This window comes from Cuculus canorus, chromosome 22 (assembly GCF_017976375.1).
Source record: "Cuculus canorus isolate bCucCan1 chromosome 22, bCucCan1.pri, whole genome shotgun sequence".
Classification (NCBI taxonomy): Eukaryota; Metazoa; Chordata; class Aves; order Cuculiformes; family Cuculidae; genus Cuculus; species Cuculus canorus.
This window is the reverse complement of record NC_071422.1, coordinates 4,217,130-4,236,192: the sequence shown is the minus strand read 5'-3', so window position 1 is coordinate 4,236,192 and position 19,063 is coordinate 4,217,130. Positions and strand designations below refer to the sequence as shown.

Sequence of the window (19,063 nt, the reverse complement as noted above, 5' to 3'; positions counted from 1 at the left end):
GACAGAGGGACAGAGGGAGGGGGAAGCGGACAGACAGACGGACAGGGGACAGCCAGCCCCGAGGGGGGCTGACACGAGGGACATTTAGCCCAACGTAGGGGTGCAGGCAGCAGAGGGACACAGAGACAGCCCAACGCACAGACAGACGGACAAGACCCCCCCCCAACCCCTCCTGCCAGGCACCCCCAAAGCAAGTGAGCAGAGTGGGGGGACCCCAGGGACCGAGGCTGGGGGGGCGCCTGGCACGGCGGCTGCTCCCCTGTCCCTGTCGGGGATGCGGCACGGAGCTTCAAGACTTTGGGGTGCAGCATCCCCAAACCCACCCGGAGCTGTGTGTCCCCGGAGGTAATGGGGGACAGGGCTCGGTGGCACGAAAGGACCAGGCTGGCAAGAGATGGGGCTCTGGAGGGAGCGGGGGGTTTTATTCCCAAAATGAGCCTGGGAAAGGGGGGGTCTGGGAAAGGAGGGAGTCTGGGAAAGGGGGGTCCTGCCACGGACGAGACGCTTGCGGTTGAGACAGTTGACGGCGGCAGGATGGTGACGGATGGCGCGACCTCTCCCCTTCTCCAGGGATTTGAAGCTGGGCCAAGTGGCGATGGAAATGTCATTGTCACGGCGCAGGGGCCCAGCGCAGTAGCGTCGGTGCTGGAGGGACGGGAGCGGGACGGGAGCGCGACGCTGCACCGAGCTCCGCAGAGACAGACGGCCCTGAAACGCCAGCGCAGCCCCCGTTGGAGGGGGCAGCAGGAGGACTGAGGGGGTCATCCACGCTCCCAGGGCTGCGAGGACCACGGGACAATACCTGGGGATTGGGAGCCATCCCAACGTCTGCTTGGGTTTGGGACGCTGGTCTGAAAGGACGCTGGTGCCCATCCAACCCGATGAGGAGCCGGGGCTGCGCATGAACCTATGCAGACCAGGAAGAAATACATTTTCCTGACTTTCCTTGCCTCTTGGCTCCTGCTTTTCTTCTTTGGAGGAAACCAACTGCGCCGTTTCGCTTTCTTTTCTGGGAGGAAAGGTGAAGCTCAGAGGAATTGGCCCCGCTGGACGGATCGGTCCCTTCTCAAAAGCTTTGCAGACCCTGAGGAGCTCCAGAGCGATGAGGACCCCTCGCTGCCACCGCCTCGGGCACGGCGGGCGGCGCGGCTGAGCATCTACAAGAACAGTAGATGTCGGATGGAAACCTGCTTCGACTTCTCCAGGTGTGAGAAGCACGGCTTCAAAGTCTTCACCTACCCCCGGGAGAAGGATCAGCCCCTCTCGGAGAGTTATGGCAAAATCCTTACCTCCATCGAGCGCTCTCGCTACTACACCCCGAACCCCGAGGAAGCCTGCCTCTTCATCCTCAGCATCGACACGCTTGACCGTGACCACCTCTCGGGTCAATATGTCCGTAATGTCGATGAGAAAATCCGCAGCTTCCCACTCTGGAACGGCGGCCGTAACCACCTCATCTTCAACCTCTACTCGGGCACTTGGCCCAATTACACTGAGGACTTGGGCTTTGACATCGGCCAAGCCCTCCTGGCCAAAGCCAGCTTCTACACCGAGAGCTTCAGGCCAGGCTTTGACATCTCCATCCCTCTCTTCCCTAAGGACCACCCGCAACGCGGTGGGGAGAGAGGGTGGTTGTACCAGGACTCCATCCCCCCGAGAAAGAAATACTTGTTGGTGTTCAAGGGGAAGCGATACCTGACCGGCATCGGTTCCGGCACCAGGAACGCGTTGCACCACATCCATAACGGGAAGGACATCATCTCGCTCACCACCTGCAAGCACGGCAAGGACTGGCAGAAGCACAAGGACACGCGCTGTGACAAGGATAACGTCGACTATGAAAAGTGAGTCAGAGATGGGATGGGGAAAGGGGTTTGGTGGGGAGGGACACCCCACTGGTGCTTCTGCACCTCTTTGGGGCGCAGCCGTGCCCGGCGGTGGTGGCCGAACCTCCCGATGTGGGGAGAGAGGAAATCGTTGGGCTCTCCTGAAATGGATGAGGGTTTCATTTCCACAGTGTGGGACGAGGCGCTGGTTGTTCAGAGCTTTCCTGTTCTGTATTAAAGTTCGAGTAATCTGGCGAGAGCGGCTCTTATCTGCAATCACTGCAGCCACCTCTAATACGATTTCCCTTTTTCCTAACGCTCATGAACGATGCTTTTCTTCTCCCCCCTCCTGCCCTTCCCTAACATAAATGTTTCTCTTGGAGATGAGCCCAAAACATTGGCTCTGCTAAAGGTCCTGCTAAACTGGTGGGTCCGTGGACATCCCAGTGTGGGTGGCCACAAGCTCACCCAGATATGAGTCCCCTTGCATCCCTTCTCATGAACGAGGGTGGTGGCAACGGGGTGTGATGGGCCTTGGTGGGACAATCAATGTGGACAAAGTGCTGTGAGTTGAAGGACTTTGTGCTGTGAGTGATGCTCTCAGGCATCACCACCCCATCCTGCGGCTTTGCACCCATCACCAGGTGTCTGGTCCAGGTCTGGGAAGCGCAGATCCTGTCCCACCAGTGATGGGCAGGTCCCCATCCTGCTGCCACCCGGCTGGAGAGCAGATGGGAAGGAGCCACTCTGGGCATCATCCTTAAAGCATCTTAGGAGGTGCTGGGAGGTAAAAGTGGAGCCGGGGTGCTGCAGGCACCAGGATTAGCTGGGGCTTTGGAGTGGCTTGGGGACCGCGTGGGTCCATCCGAATGGTGCCACCAGCCTAGCAGGGTAAGCCCCTCCAGTGGAGACTTTTTCGGGATGGAGCATCACAGGATGGTGGGAGATGCTGCGGGCTGGTGGGATGGGGGGCCCGAGGTCAGCACTGTGCTGTGCTGAGGGGTGGTGGGATGGGAAACCCCCCTCCCACCAAGCCCAGGTAATCCCTTAATGCTGTTTGCAAGTACAGCGAGATTTACACCTCACCCGGGGTGGCTTTGGGCAGCAGATAGACAGGGAACACGTGGCACAGGGCGTGACCCCAAACCTCCACCATCCCACTTGTCCCTATGGGACACCCGGGCAGAAAGCCATCAGCGTCTCTCCATCTCTGTCCGAGCTGGGAAATCATGCCCTCCTCTCCCTGGAGAAGATGTCCCCACACCTGGAGATGGGATGGTGGCAGAGTGACAATGGGGACAGTGGGACAGCATTGCCAAAGCCAGACACCGGCTGCCCCGTTAGCCCGCTCGCATTGGGGGTGTCTCTTGCTCAGCACAGCGGGTGCTGGGGTGGCGGAGGGCAGCACCGGGAGCAAAGGGAAGCCTTGCGAGGGGCTCCATCACCCTCCGCACGCTTGGAGAGCTGGAACAGACAGGTTCTGTGCCGGGATAAAAGGGGGCTTGTAGCAGCACCGCGGGCTGCCCCGGGTTGAAAGCAATCAAAGCGGGTTGGGAAAGGCTCTCCGGAGCCGATGGGTCCCCGGTGGCACCGTTCCTGGCCAGAGCCACCGAGAGGCCTGGCGGAGGGAGTACAGCGGGTGCCCATCCCAGCTCCTAACAAAACAAGGAAGCCCCGACGGCGTGATTACCCGGAAACCACAGCGCGTCAGGAGCCAAGTATTTCCATCAGGAGGTTTTGGCCCCGCAGCCCGGCCGGCGCCAGCTTCCCCGCCATGGATGGTGCGAGGAGAGGCTGTGCCCGCGGCCGCTCTGCCCCTGGGATGCATCCTGCTGCCCCAAGAGCCCTGTGGAGGTGCTGGGGGTCACGGCCAGGAGTGGGGTCCCCAAGGAGCGGGTGACAGCGGGGCTGACCCGAGGACAAGCGGTGGCAGTGTCCTGCCCTGGGGATGTGGCCATCGCTGCTACGGGTCCTGTTCGTACCACCCTCTGGCAGTTTGCTCCGCCGGGAGCTGAGGTGTTAACAGGGCAGGGTTAATGGGGATTTTGGAATCCACTATTAATGGGGATTTTGGAATCCATTGGAGATGTTGAGGTGGTTCATCCAGAGGTGGGGTTTGATGATAAAACATTGTGCCCTGGGGCCGATTTCTCACAGCCCGGGGTGCTGGGATGTCCAGGATGCTCCAGCGCCCACGCAAAGGACACATCCTCAACCTCCAGGCTGTCACCGGGAGACCTTTCCCCTGGGGACCAACACGTTTCAAGCAGCTCTTTTGGCTTCGTGGCCCCCCCAGCTGGACCACATGCATCCCTCCAGCCCATCCAGGGCTGCCCCATCCCTCCCTTCCCGCGAGCAGGAACAGACAGGGTCTGTCTCGACCTAATGTCAATATTGGATTTTCTGGCACGGCCGCAAGGACCCGGCAGCGGACGCGCCTCTCCCCAACGGCCACACAGAAGGGGCTTTCATAGCCCCACGGTGCGAGCCCAGCCGGGGGGGGATGCTCTGCCTGCACCCCTGGCCCTGCCGGGATGCTGCCGGAGCAGCAGGACTGGTCCGTCCCGGCAAGCCCGGGCACGGCCAAGGAGTCAACGCAGTTTCGGGCTCAGGAGTTCGGGCGCTGGCTTTGCGTGGGGTTTCATTACAGGCGGGTGCAGGGAGGAAAACGCCCTGGAAAGCCAAGCGATGCCTGGGCTCCAGGGTCCTATCCTGACCCCCCTCTTCAAGTTGAATGTGGTTCCTGGCTCGGCCACAGGTTCTTTTTCTGACCGTGCACGTGTCCGTCCACCGCCCAGGGCATCGCTGCTCCACCAGCCCCGTAGAGCTGGGGCTGTTCGGAGCCAAAATCAATCCTAACGCTTCCCTGGGCTGGCCCTGTGCCCCCCGTCAGGGATGCTCAGCCTCGCTGAGTGCCAGCGAGATCCCCGGGGGACGGTCACGGGCTCCGGGGGCTCTGGCTGACCCCCACCCTAACTCCCATCCCAGGTTCGACTACCAGGAGCTGCTGCACAACTCCACCTTCTGCATCGTCCCCCGGGGCAGGCGCTTGGGCTCCTTCCGATTCCTGGAGGCTCTGCAGGTACGAGGTGGGCAGGGGGAAGGGGGTACCCCAACTCCGGGGTCTGGGGGCTCAGTCCCAGCCTGCGTGGGGTCTCGCTGCAGGCTGCCTGCATCCCCGTGCTGCTGAGTGATGGCTGGGAGCTGCCCTTCGCCGAAGCCATCGACTGGGGCAAAGCCGCTGTCGTGGGCAACGAGAAGCTGCTGCTGCAGGTACCGTGGCTGGATCCTGCCCCATGCTGGACACAGGGACACCCCAGGGGTTAACATCAGTGATGACGGAGCCCTGAGCCAAGCTCGGAGCCCAGCAGCCCTCGTATGGGTGGATGCAGGGAGTCTCATCCAGCCCGGAGCAGGGGTCCCATCCCAGCCACAGCTCTGGCGCGTTGTTCATCTCAGAGGGATTTTGAGCATCTCCATAAACCCAAAGACCTCACGGGGTGCTGGGCCAGATCCTGCTCCGGGGAGAGGAGGTGGCAGAGCGGCAGCGGGGTGGTGGCACAGCATCCTTGGCCATGGGGTGTCCGTTGGGATGGCACAGAGGTCACGAAAGCAAAGCAACCCTACTGGGTGGGGGGAGCTGGAGTGAGAAACCATCTCCTCTCCCGCTGCCGCAGATCCCCTCCGCCGTCCGCTGCATCCACCCCGAGCGCGTGCTGGCTTTCCAGCAGCAGACCCAGTTCCTCTGGGACGCATACTTCTCCTCCGTCGACAAGATCGTGCACACCACCTTGGAGGTGAGCCCCCAGATTCCCTCTCTCTTCCCCATCCCCATGGGTCACAACCGGGGTGCTGAGAGCATCTCTCTGGGCTCTGGCAGATCATCAAGGACCGGCTGCTCCCTCACCGCTCCCGTTCCCGATTCCTCTGGAACGCGCTGCCCGGGGGGCTCCTGGCCCTGCCTGACTTCTCCACCCACCCTGGGGACTTTCCCTTCTACTACCTGCAGCATGGTAGGACCCTGCCTGCCCCGGCTGAGCACGGCCAACTCAGTGCATGCCACAGCACCTCTCTTTTCCACCCCTTTTTTAGGCTCCAGTCCCTCTGAGAAGTTCACGGCTCTCATCCGGGCTGTCTCGCCGTCGGGGTCCCTCTCCCAGCCCCTCCTCAGGCTCATCCAGGCCGTCTCTGGATCGCAGTATTGTGCCCAGGTTGGAGGAGCTGAGGCTCGTGCCGCTCAGTGCAGCTCCCGGGGATGCAGCAGTAGGGATGGGGCAGGATCCTGTTGGTCGGAAGGGCAACACGTGGTTGTGGTGGGATGGGGTGGCTGATGGTGTCGTCGTTGGGTATGCAGAGCTGTCTCCGCCACCCACTGGGGTGGAGATGGGACCATTGGTGGGTTTATTGTGGTCCAAACCACAATAAGATGGTTTTGGGGTGAGCGGGGCGGGGGCAGGTCCTGCTGCAGGGCCAGGGAGCGCTCAGCCGTGGCCACCAACGCACCGCAACTGGTCAGCCCAGTCAAACACCCCTGCATCTCTACTCTGCTCTCATGACACTTCACCTGGAATCCTCTGTTCGGATTGCTGTCCTCAGCACGGGAAGAACGTGGAGCTGTTGGAGCGAGTCCAGAGGAGGCCACAGAGATGATGCGAGGGCTGGAGCACCTCCTGTACAACAGCCTGGGAGAGCTGGGGTGGCTCAGGCTGGAGAAAAGAAGGCTCCAAGGAGACCTTTTAGCAGTTTCCAGGACTGAAAGGGGCTTCAGGAAAGCTGGGGAGGGGCTCTTGATCAGGGGGTGCAGGGACAGGATGAGGGGGGATGGTTTTAAGCTGCAAGAGAGGAGATTGAGATGACATCTGGGGAGGAAATGTTTTGCTGTGAGGGTGGGGAGGCCCTGGCCCAGGTTGCCCAGAGAAGTGGTGGCTGCCCCATCCCTGGAGGGGTTCAAGGCCAGGTTGGATGGGGCTTGGAGCCCCTCATCCAGTGGGAGGTGTTCCTGCCCATGGCAGGGGGTGGAACTGGATGGGCTTTGAGGTCCCTTCCAACCCAAACCATTCCATGATTCTATGATTCTATGACATGCTAATCCTTCCCTCTGCAGATCCTGGTGCTGTGGAGCTACGAGAAGCCACCACCGCCACGTGGGAAATGGCCCCAGACCACCGTGCCTCTGACCATCATCCAGGGCAGGAGGAAGGTGAGAGGATCCAGGATGCAGGCAGGGAGCCAGGACATGGTCGGTGAGCCAGGGTGTCCACCCCATGGCACATCCCAACCTGTCTTTCCCCCTACCATAGCTCAGCGACCGCTTCTTCCCCTACGCAGCCATCCAGACGGATGCCGTGCTGGGCCTGGACGAGCACACCAGCCTCTCAACCAGCGAGGTGAGGCTGTGGGCACCGCGGTCCCCAGCCCCATGGAGCTGGGTGAGCCAGGAAAGGTGCTCCGTGGTCCCTGTGGAGCTGGCAAGGAGCTGTGCCCACTGCTCCCGTGTCCCCACGCCCAGGGCACAGCTCTGGGGGAAGGCAGGGGTGATGGGGAGCCCCATCCTGCAGGTCCTCACGGCCAAGTGACGCTGTCCTCTGTCCCACGCCAGGTGGACTTTGCCTTTGTGGTGTGGCGCAGCTTCCCCGAGCGCATCGTGGGCTTCCTCACACAGAGCCATTTCTGGGATGCTGAGCAGAGGCGCTGGGGCTACACCTCGAAGTGGACCAACGAGCTCTCCATCGTCCTCACTGCTGCCGCCTTCTACCACAGGTACCCACCTGGAGAGGGGCCGGCGAGGCGGGGGGCTCGGCCGCATCCTGCCCCACTCTCTCCTTTCCTCCCCCAGGTATTACCACAGCCTCTTCATGGAATACCTGCCGGCGGGGCTGCGGGACCTGGTGGACAGCTTGTCCGCCTGCGAGGACATCCTGATGAACGTCCTGGTGGCTGCTGTCACCAAGCTGCCGCCCATCAAGGTCTCTCAGCGCAGGCAGCACAAGGAGACTGTGCCCCAGCAGGTAGCGTGCAAGGAGGGGACTGCGGGGACCACCGCAGCGTGGGAGCAGAGCCCCTCATCCCGACGTTCCTCTCTCGACAAGGTGAAGGGCACGGCAGGGACAACCGGCAGCCGGCATTTCTACCAGCGGCAGGACTGCCTCAACCAGTTGGCGGACTGGTTTGGGTCTATGCCCCTCGTGTCCTCCCAGCTGCGCCTCGACCCTGTCCTCTTCAAGGACCAGGTCTCCGTCCTGCGCAAGAAATACCCTCGCTTGGAAAAACCCTGAGGGCTGCTGGGGATCGGGGTCAGGGCCGGCTCTGGGTGCTCGGAGCCCTCCCGGTCGCTGCTGACGGGGTTTTACTCGTTATTGGGATTTACCAGTGCAATAAAGGTGAGTGGAGGCGCAGCGTCCAGCCGGTGGCTGTGGGATGGAGCGGAGCAGACTATGCACCAGAGGTTTGGTGCATCAGAACTTCCAGCCGGGAACCCTGGGAATAACCCGTGCAGCCCTCCGCAGCCCCCAGCTCCATCGGGAGAGCGAGTCCTTTGCTTTGCGGAGGGCAAACACAGGAGCGATAAGAGGCAAATGCCGAGCGAGTGTGTCCTCCCTCCCCCCAGCTGGGATGGTTCCCCCCGTAACCCCCGGGCACCCCAGCACCCCATTGCCTCCAACAATGGAAAGGGGATGTTTCAGCTGTTTTTTTCCCCTCACCTGAATAGAAATAGGAAAAATCAAGGCCACCAGCTTCCAAGAGCTGCTCTCCTCCGGCCGCTGCAGCCCTGGCTCTGTCCTTGCTGCCTTGGCTCCGAGCAGACACCCGAGATAACGCCCCAGCGCCACCAGACCCAACAACCTCCCCTGCACGCACCCAGCCCTTTGCTCCGTTTTATTTTCCACGTGTGACACGTCCCCGGAGTGGGACACGCGAGGGGGTTCAGTCGCGGGGAGGTTGGCACTCCTGGCAGTCCCGCATCTCCTCCGAGTAGCTCTCCACCTGGATGGTGGTGGTGTGGAAGCGGAAGGTGCCCTGCAACCGGGAGCTGGCCTCCTCCAGCACCGCCTGCGCGCTGGCACCCGCGTCTGCACGGAACGGGAGCGGAGGGGATGGTGGGGTGCAGGGGAACCCCAAATCCAAAGAGCAAGTGGGGAGGGGATGTTGGGGTGCAGGGGAACCCCAAATCCAAAGAGCAAATGGGGAGGGGATGTTGGGGTGCAGGAGTACCCCAAATACAAGGAGCAAGTGGGGAGGGGATGTTGGGGTGCAGGTGAACCTCAAATCCACGGAGCAAATGGGGAGGGGATGCTGGGGTGCAGGTGAACCCTAAATCCAAGGAGATAATGGGGAGGGGATGCTGGGGTGCAGGTGAACCCTAAATCCAAGGAGCAAATGGGGAGGGGATGCTGGGGTGCAGGTGAACCCTAAATCCAAGGAGATAATGGGGAGGGGGTGTTGGGGTGCAGGTGAACCTCAAATCCAAGGAGATAATGGGGAGGGGATGCTGGGGTGCAGGTGAACCCTAAATCCAAGGAGCAAATGTGGAGGGGATGTTGGGGTGCAGGTGAACCTCAAATCCAAGGAGCAAGTGGGGAGGGGATGTTGGGGTGCAGGTGAACCCCAAATTGCCCCCACCTCCATCACTTCCCAGGGAGCGATACTCACTGATGGCGATGTGCACAGAGAGCAGCGGCTGCGCTGCAGTCAGAGCCCAGATGTGGAGGCTGTGCACGGCCTCCACGCCCTCCACCGCCAGCAGCGTTTCCCGCACGGCGTTGAAGTCCATCCCTTTGGGGGTGCCTGGGAAGGAAGAGCCATGGGTGCTGGATGGATGGTGGGCCATGGAAGGAAGAGCCATGGGTGCTCACAGCACCCATGGGTGGCCCCACAACCTGGACCCCCTCATTGAGTCCCTACCCTCCATGAGGACAAGGAGGACATCGCGGAGGATGCTCAGCGTCGTCCCCAGCACCAGTGCAGAGAAGAAGAAGGTGCAGATGGGATCCACATACTTGTACTCAGGCTGGAGGGGGTGGGAGAGGGTAAGGTCCCTCAGGCACTGTCACTGGTCCCCAAACCCTCATTGCCACCAGCAGGGAGGGGACACAGTCCCCTCCATCTCACCCCTGTGCTTGGCCAGCGCTGGCTGAGACCATTGCCCCCCGTGTTCCCCAGCATCCCTTTTGCCCCCATGATCACCCAGACCTTAAAGAAGATGATGTAGGATGCAATGAGGACACCGACGCTCTGCAGCAGATCCCCCACGACGTGGATGAAGGCAGCACGGACGCTGGCGTTGGGCTGCTCGCCAGCAGCCCCGTGGCTGTGCCCATGGCCCGTCTGGTGCAGGGCCACCCCCATCCTGCAAGGAAGGACAGCGGTGATGCCACCAGGGATGGGGACACTCAAGGAGGGTGAGAGCCAGCCGTACGTACACGATGTTGACGGCCACGGCGCAGGCGGAGGTGATGAGCATGACGCTGCCCTCGATGTCGTAGTCGGCCGAGAGCAGGCGTTGGGCCGCCAGGTAAACCAGGACACCCGTCACCACCCAGATGGAGAGCACGGAGAGCAGGGCCCCCAGGATCTCTGCGGGAGAGACCCCACCACCCCGCATTGCCACTTCATTGTCGTCCCAAGGCTGAGCGCCCTTCCACTCCACCGGCGGCACTGGGGCTCAGGGTGGGCACCCAGCACCCATCCCTGGGGTTGCTCCCTGCGTGGGGATGGTGTTCCTTCTGCTCTGCCCTTCACGTGGTGCTGGGGCTTTGCTAGGGCTCCCCGTGTCCCCCAGGGCTCCCCGACTCATCCAGTCCCCATGGGAAGAGCAGTCTCGGATGCTCCGAGTGCTCCCAGGTGCCACCCCGTTACCTGCCCGGTGCCATCCAAAGTTCATGGTTTTAGTGGGGGGCCGTGAGGACACCCAAAGTGCAAAGAGGCTGATCATGATGCTGGCGAAGTCCGTCAGGAGATGGGCTGCATCCGTCAGGATGGCCAGGCTGTGCGCCAGGTACCCACCTGTGCGGAGGGGACAGCGAGGACATCAGAGTGGCATCGGCGTCGGTGGTCCCACCCCAAGCTGGGCACGGACCAGGTCACCCCGTGCTGCAGCGGGCACTTCGACTCACCAAAAAGCAATGGGGAGCCCTGCCTTCACCCCCCCAGCGGGCAAGAGGGGCTGCAGCAGCCACTCGGGGTGCCCCACGGGGACCCTGCACCCACCACTCACCCACGGCTTCCCCCACCATGAAGACGAGGCAGATGCCGGCGGCCAAGTAGAGCTTCCTGCGTGCGCGCTGCTGCTGGCCGGGGTGGCTCGTGGCCCCCCGCGTGTGGCAGTGCTGGCCACGCCGTGCCCCCAGCTCCAGGGAGGGCTCCTGTCCCTGCACCCCGTTCTTCTCTGTGGCCCCCAGGTAGGACCTGCTGGGGAGACGGGGGGGGGGTTAAGGCATGGAGAGTTTTGGGGAGTGGGTTAGACCCCAAATGGTCCCCAATGACACCTCCAGGGGACCCCACTTGGGATGCCCGTGGGGAAAAGGGGATGCCACATCCCCAGCCCCTTGGGCACCCCCATACCCGCTTGCAGCCTCGCTCAGCAGGTGTTGTTTCTCCTCGCCGGCTGCCATCCTCCTGCCAAGGCGGTGACCCCAGAGCGTGGCCGGCGCTGGTGGCAGCCGGTGACCTCGGCCCGTGTGAAGCGCGGCGCCGGGGACTCGTGTGCAAAGCTGAGCCGGGGGAGGGAGAGCCAGGCCGGCTGCAAAGCACCCACAGCCACCCGCTTAGGGGGAGGGGGGGGTGTCCATCACCCAGCACCCTCCGTGCTGCTGATGGCGAGGGGGGGGATGTTCCTCTGGGACACCCCCCCATGGGCACCCCCTAGGACATGGATGCAGCCTCCAGGATTAGAGAGGATGGAGAATCCCCCGTAAAGGCATTTGGTGCCCCAGTCTCTGCCCCAGTGAGCCTTTGGGACCCCCCCAGTTCTGATCCAGCCACCAAGCAACCACGCGATGGACCCCGCTGCGGCTGTGAATCCTGCCCAGTGCCCTGGGAGCAGCACTAATTGCCCTGGGGCTAATTGAAATCACAGCCCAGCCCAGAGCACCACTGCAGGCGCTGCCTCAGTTTCACCAGAGGCTGAGACCGGCTTATATTTTTGCAGGAGAAAAGCACCCATGGTATATATTTTTTTTCATTCATGGTATATTTTTGGTGTGGGCTCAGCTGGCAGCGAACTACCAGCCCCATTCCCAGTTTGGAGCCTGGCACAGCCCGGAGCATCCTCATTCCCCACCTACCGCATTCCCAAGCCCAGGCGAGCGCTGGCCCGAGGCACCCGTCACAGGGAGGTAAATCCTGTCGGGGTGTTGACCTGTCACATCCCTGGGCGGGTGGCCAGGCACAGGGTGCCAGCACTGCCAGGGGTGCTAATGAGGCTGAGAATTAATTGTTGCACCTCCAGATGTCCCTCTGCCAGCCCGGCCACTGAGCTGGGACATCGGTGACAGCACTGGGCTGGCAAACCAGCCACCTCCCCAGCGCCCATCGCTGGGCCAGCAAGCCGAAAACAAGAGGTGAGGGAAAAAACAACCGCTCAAAACACCTGTTTTCTTTACAAAATACACAAAATTCAAATCCGTGACAATTATATACAAAAGAAGATATAAAACGTGCGGAATTGTCCTGTTTGCACCCGTATAGAAAAGTGTCCTGTGCTGCAGCAGGCGTCGGCTCACGAGGTCACCGGCCCCCACAGTGCATCCCCCCCTATCCCAAGTCCCATCGCCGGACATCCTGCGCCCGCGGCGTTTCTCCCGCGCCGGCAACGTCGCTACGGCTACTGGGAAGCTGTCAAGGGAAGAGGATGGGGGTGTTGAGCAGGGTCCAAGCCCCTAAAACTCCCCTGTGGGTGGTTGAGGGCCCTGGGGAGGTGGGATCAGCTGTGCCACCCCTTACCCATCCCCATCCTCTCGGGCACCGCATCCTCCACCACCTCTTCTTCCTCCCCATCAAAGTATTCCTCGTCTTCCTCAGCTGCAAACAAGCGGCCAAACATCACCATGGGGCCACCAAGAAAGGCGATGGGTGCCACCAGGTTGGTGGGAGTTGGTAAAGGGGTGTTGAGGGTTGAATTACCGGGTTCAAAGTCCAAAGCGCGGACTGCCTCGGTGAGGTGGTCCAGGCTCACTGAGAAGGCTTCCATGCTTTCGTAGCCACTCTCGATCTTCCCCAGCCTGCCGCCCTTGGAGGCCTCCACGATCCTGGGAAGGGAGAGTACGGTTCGGTCCCTCTTGACCTCTCTCTAAGCTTGGGGACCACGGGATGGGGAGGTCGGGGCATCCCCACACACCCCCTGGGTGCCCCATGGCCGTATCCTGCCGGGCTGCAGGATGGGGACTAGGGATGGTTGGATTTTCCCCAATTAAAGCACTTACGTGTTAATGAGCTGCTTGGCGTTCTGTGGGGAGGAAGAGAAGAGGTGAGTAGAGCCATGGGACAGCCACCGGGATGTCTTCAAGCCGGTGGGACCCCATGTGGGCACCGGCAGGGCATGTTGGAGGTCTCACCATGAGGAAGGTGGCTCCTCCGGTCTCCTCCATGGCCTGGATGGCGGTCTCCACCAGCCGACTCGACTTCTCCAGCTGCTCCTTGTACTGGTGGATGAGGCCCTGGATGAAGCTCGTCTTGTCGCCCTGCTCGTGGGAGATGCGCTGCAGCAGCTCTGACTTCTTCTCCTCCAGCAGCGCGGCCAAGGCGTCGAAGCGAGCACACAGCTCCTGCTTGGCCGCCTCACTGTTCTCCTGCAGGCACAGAGGGGGAGGGATGCTCTTGGCTCTCCCAAACGGCCCATGGCTGAGGTTTCACCCCAGGGTTTTGGAGGGCTCATTTCCCTCCTTTCCTCACCTCAGTGCTCCGGCATGAGTTCTCCAGTTGGGAGATGATCGTCTGGATCCGGTCGTTCCCCGCTACCAGCATGGAGATGCAGTTGTTCAGCTCAGTCTGGGCAGGAGTGGATGGATAGAAACAGCTTGAACCCCAACGGGGACATTTCCCATCCTGACACGGAGAGGGCTGGACACTGCTGGCCCCAACTCTGCTCCCCCCACGGCCCCCACAAGCCGTGGCCACTCTAAATATAGGCTGTCTCCTGGGCGAAGTCACCCGAGGGCTATTAATACCCACTGAGCAAACCCCGGTGCTATTTGTGGCTGCCCCAGCTCAGCACATCACCCCGGGATCAGCCGTGTCCCCCACAGCCCCCCCCCGTTATCCCCTCACAGCACCTTCTGGCCCTGGAAGACGGATTGCAGGGGGGCAACCTCGCAGTCCTTGTGGGCACCGAAGACTTTGCACATGGAGCAGGTGGGGACCTCGCAGGTGACGCAGTAGATGTTGATCCGCTCGTCCTCGTGCTCTTTGCACATGGGGTGCTCCCCCTTTTTCAGTGGCCTGCTGGGTAAAGAGGAACAGCTACGGTGATAACCCCTTCAGGGTGACATCCCCATCCTGGAGATGTCCCCATTGCAGTGACACCCTTGGTGCAATGATGTCCCCGTTGCAGCGTTGTCCCCACCGTGGTGATATCCCCCCTGTGGCATCACCCCTAGTGATGCTGCACAGCCACCCCAACATCAGGACCCCAGGGAAGAGGTCACATCCTGGCATAACCCCACGCTTGGTCCTTCAAGAGTCACCAGCCTCTGTGTTTCTGGAAGCCACAAGCCCAGTAAACCCCAGTTTAGACCAGTGTGGCACTGGGCACGGCAGCAGCCAGCTCCAGTGGGCGCCGCGCTCCAGGGATGCTGCACAAGTGCCTAATTTTAGCCTCGGGCTGCCGGAATTCGCTGTTGTCACCCAACGCGTGACCCGGGTGGGGGTGCCCAGAAACCCACGGGGGGTCCCAGGCGGGGGCTGCAGCTGAATCATCCCCTCAGTGGCAGGGGGGGACATGGGGACAAGCCAAAGCAAAGGCAGTGTTGGCCCCCCCCGGGGCTGCAGCCACCTGCCACGTGCCATCGTCCCCGTCCCCATGGCTCTCAAACAATATTTACAGCGGTTTGGGGAATTCGGCCAGGGCCACCACTCTGCTTTGAGAAGCTGTGACCCCTCTGTCCCCCCCACCGTTCAAGCCACACACTCTTCCCAACTGGGCCCCCCCCAATCTGTCCCTCTGCCCCTTATCAGCCGGCAGTGCCTGCTGTCACAAGCAGAGCCTGGATTTGTCCTCCACACCCCTTATCTCCCACCGAACGCTCCAGCAGCAGAGGAGGGGAAGCAAGACCTGCCCCACTGCCACCACCCCTCTGGGGACCCACTTGTCCCCCTGAGCCACCCAGAGACCCCAACTGCTCTGGATAGGATCAGGGAGGGGGGGATATTTGGACTGGGCACCATTAAGCCAGCAGAAACGCCCCCAGTTTCTCCCCCAGCTGCAATCTCCTGCAGGCTCAGTGATGGAGATGGAGCTCAGGAGGTGGCATCACCGTATTCCCACATTTCCCATGTCCCCAAGTCCCCAACGGGTCAAGGCACATGCAATCAGCCACAGCCACTCGTGCCTACCTGGAGCACTCCTGCTTGTAGATGTCGATGATGTTCTCCACCAGCAGGTTCCTCTGCAGCCCGTAGACACCGTGACGATCCAGCAGCACCTCATGGCGACATGACGGGCACCGGAACCGGCCCCCCGAAATCACGCTGCCCCGGCTCGGCCAGTATGGATTGGCAGCCTGAGAGAGGGAGATACACGTTGAGGGGGTACATGAGCATCCCCATAGCACCACCAGCATCCCTATAGAACTATGAGTATCCTCACAACACCATGGTCATCCCGGTGACCTCTAGGCCGGGCAGAGAGTGAAGAGTGGATGTAGGGAATCCTTCTCACCTGGAAGACATCGTTGGCGCACTTGCGGCAGAGGTTGTGCTGGCAGGGCAGGATCACCACCGGCTTGCTGAACATCTCCAGGCAGATGGGGCAGATGAGCTGCTTCTCCAGGCTGTCCATGGGGTTGCCATCTCGCAAGATGCCAGCTTGGAAATCCATCGGCACAATGTTGCGCTCCTCTCACCCGCTCTCAACTGCCGGCAACGCTTCTCATCCTGCTATTTATAAGTCGATCCCTGGTCACGAGGAGTCAAATCCTGACGAGGAGGAGGGTGTCCGGGGAAGGAGCAGCACCTGTCACATGGGAGTGAGCCATCGTGATGGCTGCAGTAAACAAGCTGGGGACAGGTTGTCCAGGAGGTCCTGCTTGTCCAGGAGGCTCTGCTTGTCCGTGCTGTAACCGCTGGCATGCTGAAACCGGAGACGGGGGGGAAAACAGTGCCAGGCTTTGCCCTGGATCCTGGATCTGGACCTCACAACAACATAAGGGGGGAGACAAGGAAGAGGAAAAACAGCCCCATGGTCATTCAGACATTGGGATGGTGCCAGGAATGGGGCAGAGCTGGGGCCAGCAGCAGCTAGGGGTGGCTTTTAAGGATAATTTCCCTTTGCAGCCCAAAAATGTGGTCATTGGGATGCAAACACAGAATCACAGAATGGTTTGGGTTGGAAGAGACCTTAAAGATCACCCAGTTCCACCCTCTGCCACGGGCAGGGATACCTCCCACTGGATCAGGCTGTCCAAGGCCCATCCAACCTCGCCTTGGACACCTCCAGGGATGGGGCAGCTGCAGCATCCCTGGACAACGGCATAAATGAGTGCAGAAATGCAGGGGTGCAGGGGTAAATAGGCACAGGGGTGCATGGGTGAAGGGGTACATGGATCCATGAGTATGATGGTGCAGGGATGCATAGTGGAGTCCCCATCCCTGGAGGGATTTAAAAGACGGGTAGACGAGGTGCTCAGACACATGGTTTAGTGGCAGGTAGGAATGGTTGGTCTCGATGATCCAAGAGGTCTTTTCCAACCTGGTGGTTCTATGGATACATGACTACAGTGGTGCATGGCTATGGGGGTGCACAAGTACGTAGGTGCAGGGGTGCACAATCCCAGGGGTGCACAGTTTCAGGGGTACAGGGGTGCACAAGCACCTTTTCGCCGCAGCCAGCCCCGCGCCCAGGGCAGGGCAGCTCCATAACCCTTTTGGGTGCTCCTTCCGGGCAGGCTCAAATGTCAGCCAAGTGACTGCTGAGACGGATCAAGCACATCTTGCAATGTTGTCCCCATTTCAGCACTTGGGGCTCTTCCAGGGAGGTGTTGGCGTGGAAGCAGGGCTGGCTGGACACTTGGGAGGGCAACGTAGGGGTCAGCCATCGTCCAGAGCCAGGAGTGGGACACCCAGATGTGCACCCATTGCAACACTCTGCCCAAGGGTGGCATTGATTAACTAATTGCTTCTGGACTAGAATAAGGGGATTCGTGGGAACGGAGGGGTTGTAATGCCCTAATCAGCTTTCGAAACCCACAAGGAGCTCGTTGGCCCCTAATTGGCTTGAGACAGCTTAGATGGGGCCCTGGGCTCTAATCACCACTGGGCTCCTTCCCAATTAACTCAGGAGAGATGTGAGAGCAGAAGGTTGCTGTGGTGGGAACGTATCCAAACACCCTCCACTCAAGCAGTGGGTGGCTCTGGCTTCTCCTGGAATGGAAGTGCAATGGGTGGAGAGGATAGGGGGGCCATGGCAGGAGTCCTGTGCCCCCAAATCCTGTGCACGGGGCGCATCTCCAGCCCTGCAGTGCAAAGGAGAGGGGACAACGGTGGAGAGTGGGATCCAGGGAGGAGGGACAGCTCTTCACCAGGAGCTGTGTCACTATCACACGAAGCCAGAAAACAACTGAAAGGGTGAGGGTCACCTTATTTTTTCCTTAATGCCAAACAATAAATAAATAAAGAAAAATATAACACATACAAAAAATAAAAGAGATGTGTCACTGTGAAGCGGGTCGAGCAGAGCAGTGAGGGATGTGGGCACGAGGCAGGACAGAGAGGAGCTTGTGCTGGGGGAGGAAGGGGATGCACAAAGCACCACACATCGATGTACGTTCACAGCCCAGAAACCAACTGTGTGCACTCAAAGCAGTGGGAGCAGCAGGGAGGGAGGGGATTCTGGCCCTCTGCTCCACTCTGCTGAGATCCCACCTGGAGCTTCTGTCCAGTTCTGGAGCCCTCAGCAGAGGAAGGACATGGAGCTGTTGGAGCGAGTCCAGAGGAGGCCATGGAAGTGACCCAAGAGCTGGAGCACCTCCTGCACGAGGCCAGGCTGTGAGCTGGGGTTGTTCATCCTGGAGAAGTGAAGGCTCCAGGGAGACCTTAGAGCAGCTTCCAGTCCCAAAAGGGGCTCCAGAAAAGCTGGGGAGGAGCTCTGGATCAGGGAGGGAAGGGAGAGGATGAAGGGGAACGGTTTTGAACTGCAAGAGGGGAAATTGAGATGAGATCTTGGGAGGAAATGTTTTGCTGTGAGGGTGGGGAGGCCCTGGCCCAGGGTGCCCAGAGCAGTGGTGGCTGCCCCATCCCTGGAGGGGTTCCAGGCCAGGTTGGATGGGGCTTGGAGCCCCTCATCCAGCGGGAGGTGTCGCTGCCCATGGCAGGGGGTGGAACTGGATGGGCTTTGAGGTCCCTTCCAGCCCAACCCACGCTGTGACTCTGTGAGCATCAAGCGCCCCACGCCCCGCCCCCTCCCGCTGCTTTGACCAATCAGAGAGAGCAGCGGCTCGTAGGGAGCGCGGCTACCGCGGAGGGGCATGGTTATCAGACGGAGGGGGCGTGCCCTTACAGAGCAATGGGCGTGGTTTCCAAGGGGGGCGTGGCACAGATAGTCAGTATATTGCGGAGGGGCGTGGCTTTTGCGGGAAGGGGCGTGGTTAGAATCAGGGCGTGGCTGCGGTGGAGGGGGCGTGTCCTATGCGCACGGGGGGCGTGGCCGCTGCGATTCACGCAGTTCACAGGCCGGGCGAAGGGAGCGTGGTGATGTGAGGGGGCGTGGCCTTGGCGGAGGAGGCATGGATACCATGCAGAGGGGGCGGGGCTGCCCGGGAAGGGGTCGGAGACATGAGGTGAGGGGGCGTGGCCATGCAAAGCCAATGATGACGGGTGGATGGGGGCGTGGCCAGGAGGGGGCACGACCAAAAGGGGCACGGCCAGATGGGGTGTGGCCAGGAGACGGCACTGTCACATGTGGGCGTGGCATGGGGGCGTGGCTAGACGTGGGGGCGTGTTCAACAGCACAGACACCCAATTCTGTGAGCTGGTGGGCGTGGCCACGGGCAGGGGCGTGGCCAGACGGGGATGTGGCCAGGCTTGCA

The 19,063-nt window shown here is 61.1% G+C and overlaps 3 protein-coding genes across 13 annotated transcripts; 1 reads left to right on the top strand and 2 right to left on the bottom strand.

Annotated features, from left to right (window-relative positions):
* Nucleotides 1-704: 704 nt before the first annotated feature.
* On the top strand, nt 705-8,226 carry EXTL1 (exostosin like glycosyltransferase 1). 4 transcript variants are annotated; one of them, XR_008453324.1, is made up of 11 exons: nt 910-1,844; nt 4,815-4,908; nt 4,992-5,099; nt 5,504-5,623; nt 5,707-5,839; nt 5,919-6,037; nt 6,931-7,026; nt 7,155-7,213; nt 7,426-7,586; nt 7,663-7,834; nt 7,916-8,053. XR_008453324.1 is itself a non-coding variant. In XM_009563470.2 (11 exons), the coding sequence occupies exons 1-11, from the start codon at nt 910-912 to the stop codon at nt 8,099-8,101; spliced, it is 2,211 nt and encodes a 736-aa protein (XP_009561765.2). In that variant the 3' UTR covers nt 8,102-8,226. The 4 variants fall into 4 exon arrangements, 3 of the variants coding, with proteins under 3 accessions (XP_053942457.1, XP_009561765.2, XP_053942459.1); XM_009563470.2 differs by having other exon boundaries at nt 7,127-7,213; nt 7,916-8,226; XM_054086482.1 differs by having other exon boundaries at nt 705-1,844; nt 7,127-7,213; nt 7,663-8,226.
* SLC30A2 (solute carrier family 30 member 2) lies at nt 8,173-12,255 on the bottom strand. Of its 6 annotated transcripts, XM_054086487.1 has the most exons (9): nt 11,388-12,255; nt 11,041-11,234; nt 10,683-10,829; nt 10,247-10,400; nt 10,017-10,173; nt 9,729-9,834; nt 9,477-9,611; nt 8,528-8,810; nt 8,239-8,364 (listed from the first exon to the last, which is right to left on the bottom strand). In XM_054086487.1, exons 1-8 carry the CDS (start codon nt 11,435-11,437, stop codon nt 8,548-8,550), a joined length of 1,206 nt encoding a protein of 401 aa, XP_053942462.1. In that variant the 5' UTR covers nt 11,438-12,255; the 3' UTR covers nt 8,239-8,364; nt 8,528-8,547. The 6 variants fall into 6 exon arrangements, with proteins under 6 accessions (XP_053942463.1, XP_053942461.1, XP_053942460.1 ...); XM_054086486.1 differs by having other exon boundaries at nt 8,227-8,810; XM_054086489.1 differs by lacking the exon at nt 8,239-8,364 and having other exon boundaries at nt 8,600-8,896.
* A 145-nt stretch (nt 12,256-12,400) lies between these two features.
* TRIM63 (tripartite motif containing 63) lies at nt 12,401-15,903 on the bottom strand. 3 transcript variants are annotated; one of them, XM_054086491.1, is made up of 9 exons: nt 15,700-15,903; nt 15,375-15,541; nt 14,096-14,264; nt 13,716-13,811; nt 13,379-13,612; nt 13,247-13,269; nt 12,948-13,072; nt 12,768-12,845; nt 12,401-12,659 (listed from the first exon to the last, which is right to left on the bottom strand). In XM_054086491.1, the coding sequence occupies exons 1-9, from the start codon at nt 15,856-15,858 to the stop codon at nt 12,649-12,651; spliced, it is 1,062 nt and encodes a 353-aa protein (XP_053942466.1). In that variant the 5' UTR covers nt 15,859-15,903; the 3' UTR covers nt 12,401-12,648. The 3 variants fall into 3 exon arrangements, with proteins under 3 accessions (XP_053942466.1, XP_053942467.1, XP_053942468.1); XM_054086492.1 differs by having other exon boundaries at nt 14,096-14,261; XM_054086493.1 differs by lacking the exon at nt 12,768-12,845.
* Nucleotides 15,904-19,063: the final 3,160 nt, after the last annotated feature.

Coding starts and splice junctions, on each gene's coding strand:
- TRIM63 (XM_054086491.1), bottom strand. CDS start 15,858: ATGGATTTCCAAGCTGGCATCTTGCGAGATGGCAACCCCATGGACAGC. Junction 15,542..15,699: donor GCGCCAACGATGTCTTCCAG/GTGAGAAGGATT, acceptor TCCCTCTCTCAG/GCTGCCAATCCATACTGGCC. Junction 13,073..13,246: donor GCCAAGCAGCTCATTAACAC/GTAAGTGCTTTA, acceptor CTCCCTTCCCAG/GATCGTGGAGGCCTCCAAGG.
- SLC30A2 (XM_054086485.1), bottom strand. CDS start 11,437: ATGGCAGCCGGCGAGGAGAAACAACACCTGCTGAGCGAGGCTGCAAGC. Junction 9,612..10,016: donor CCTACATCATCTTCTTTAAG/GTCTGGGTGATC, acceptor CTTCCTTCCCAG/GCACCCCCAAAGGGATGGAC. Junction 8,811..9,476: donor CTCTGTGCACATCGCCATCA/GTGAGTATCGCT, acceptor ACCACCATCCAG/GTGGAGAGCTACTCGGAGGA.
- EXTL1 (XM_054086482.1), top strand. CDS start 910: ATGCAGACCAGGAAGAAATACATTTTCCTGACTTTCCTTGCCTCTTGG. Junction 1,845..4,814: donor GATAACGTCGACTATGAAAA/GTGAGTCAGAGA, acceptor CTCCCATCCCAG/GTTCGACTACCAGGAGCTGC. Junction 5,100..5,503: donor ACGAGAAGCTGCTGCTGCAG/GTACCGTGGCTG, acceptor CCGCTGCCGCAG/ATCCCCTCCGCCGTCCGCTG.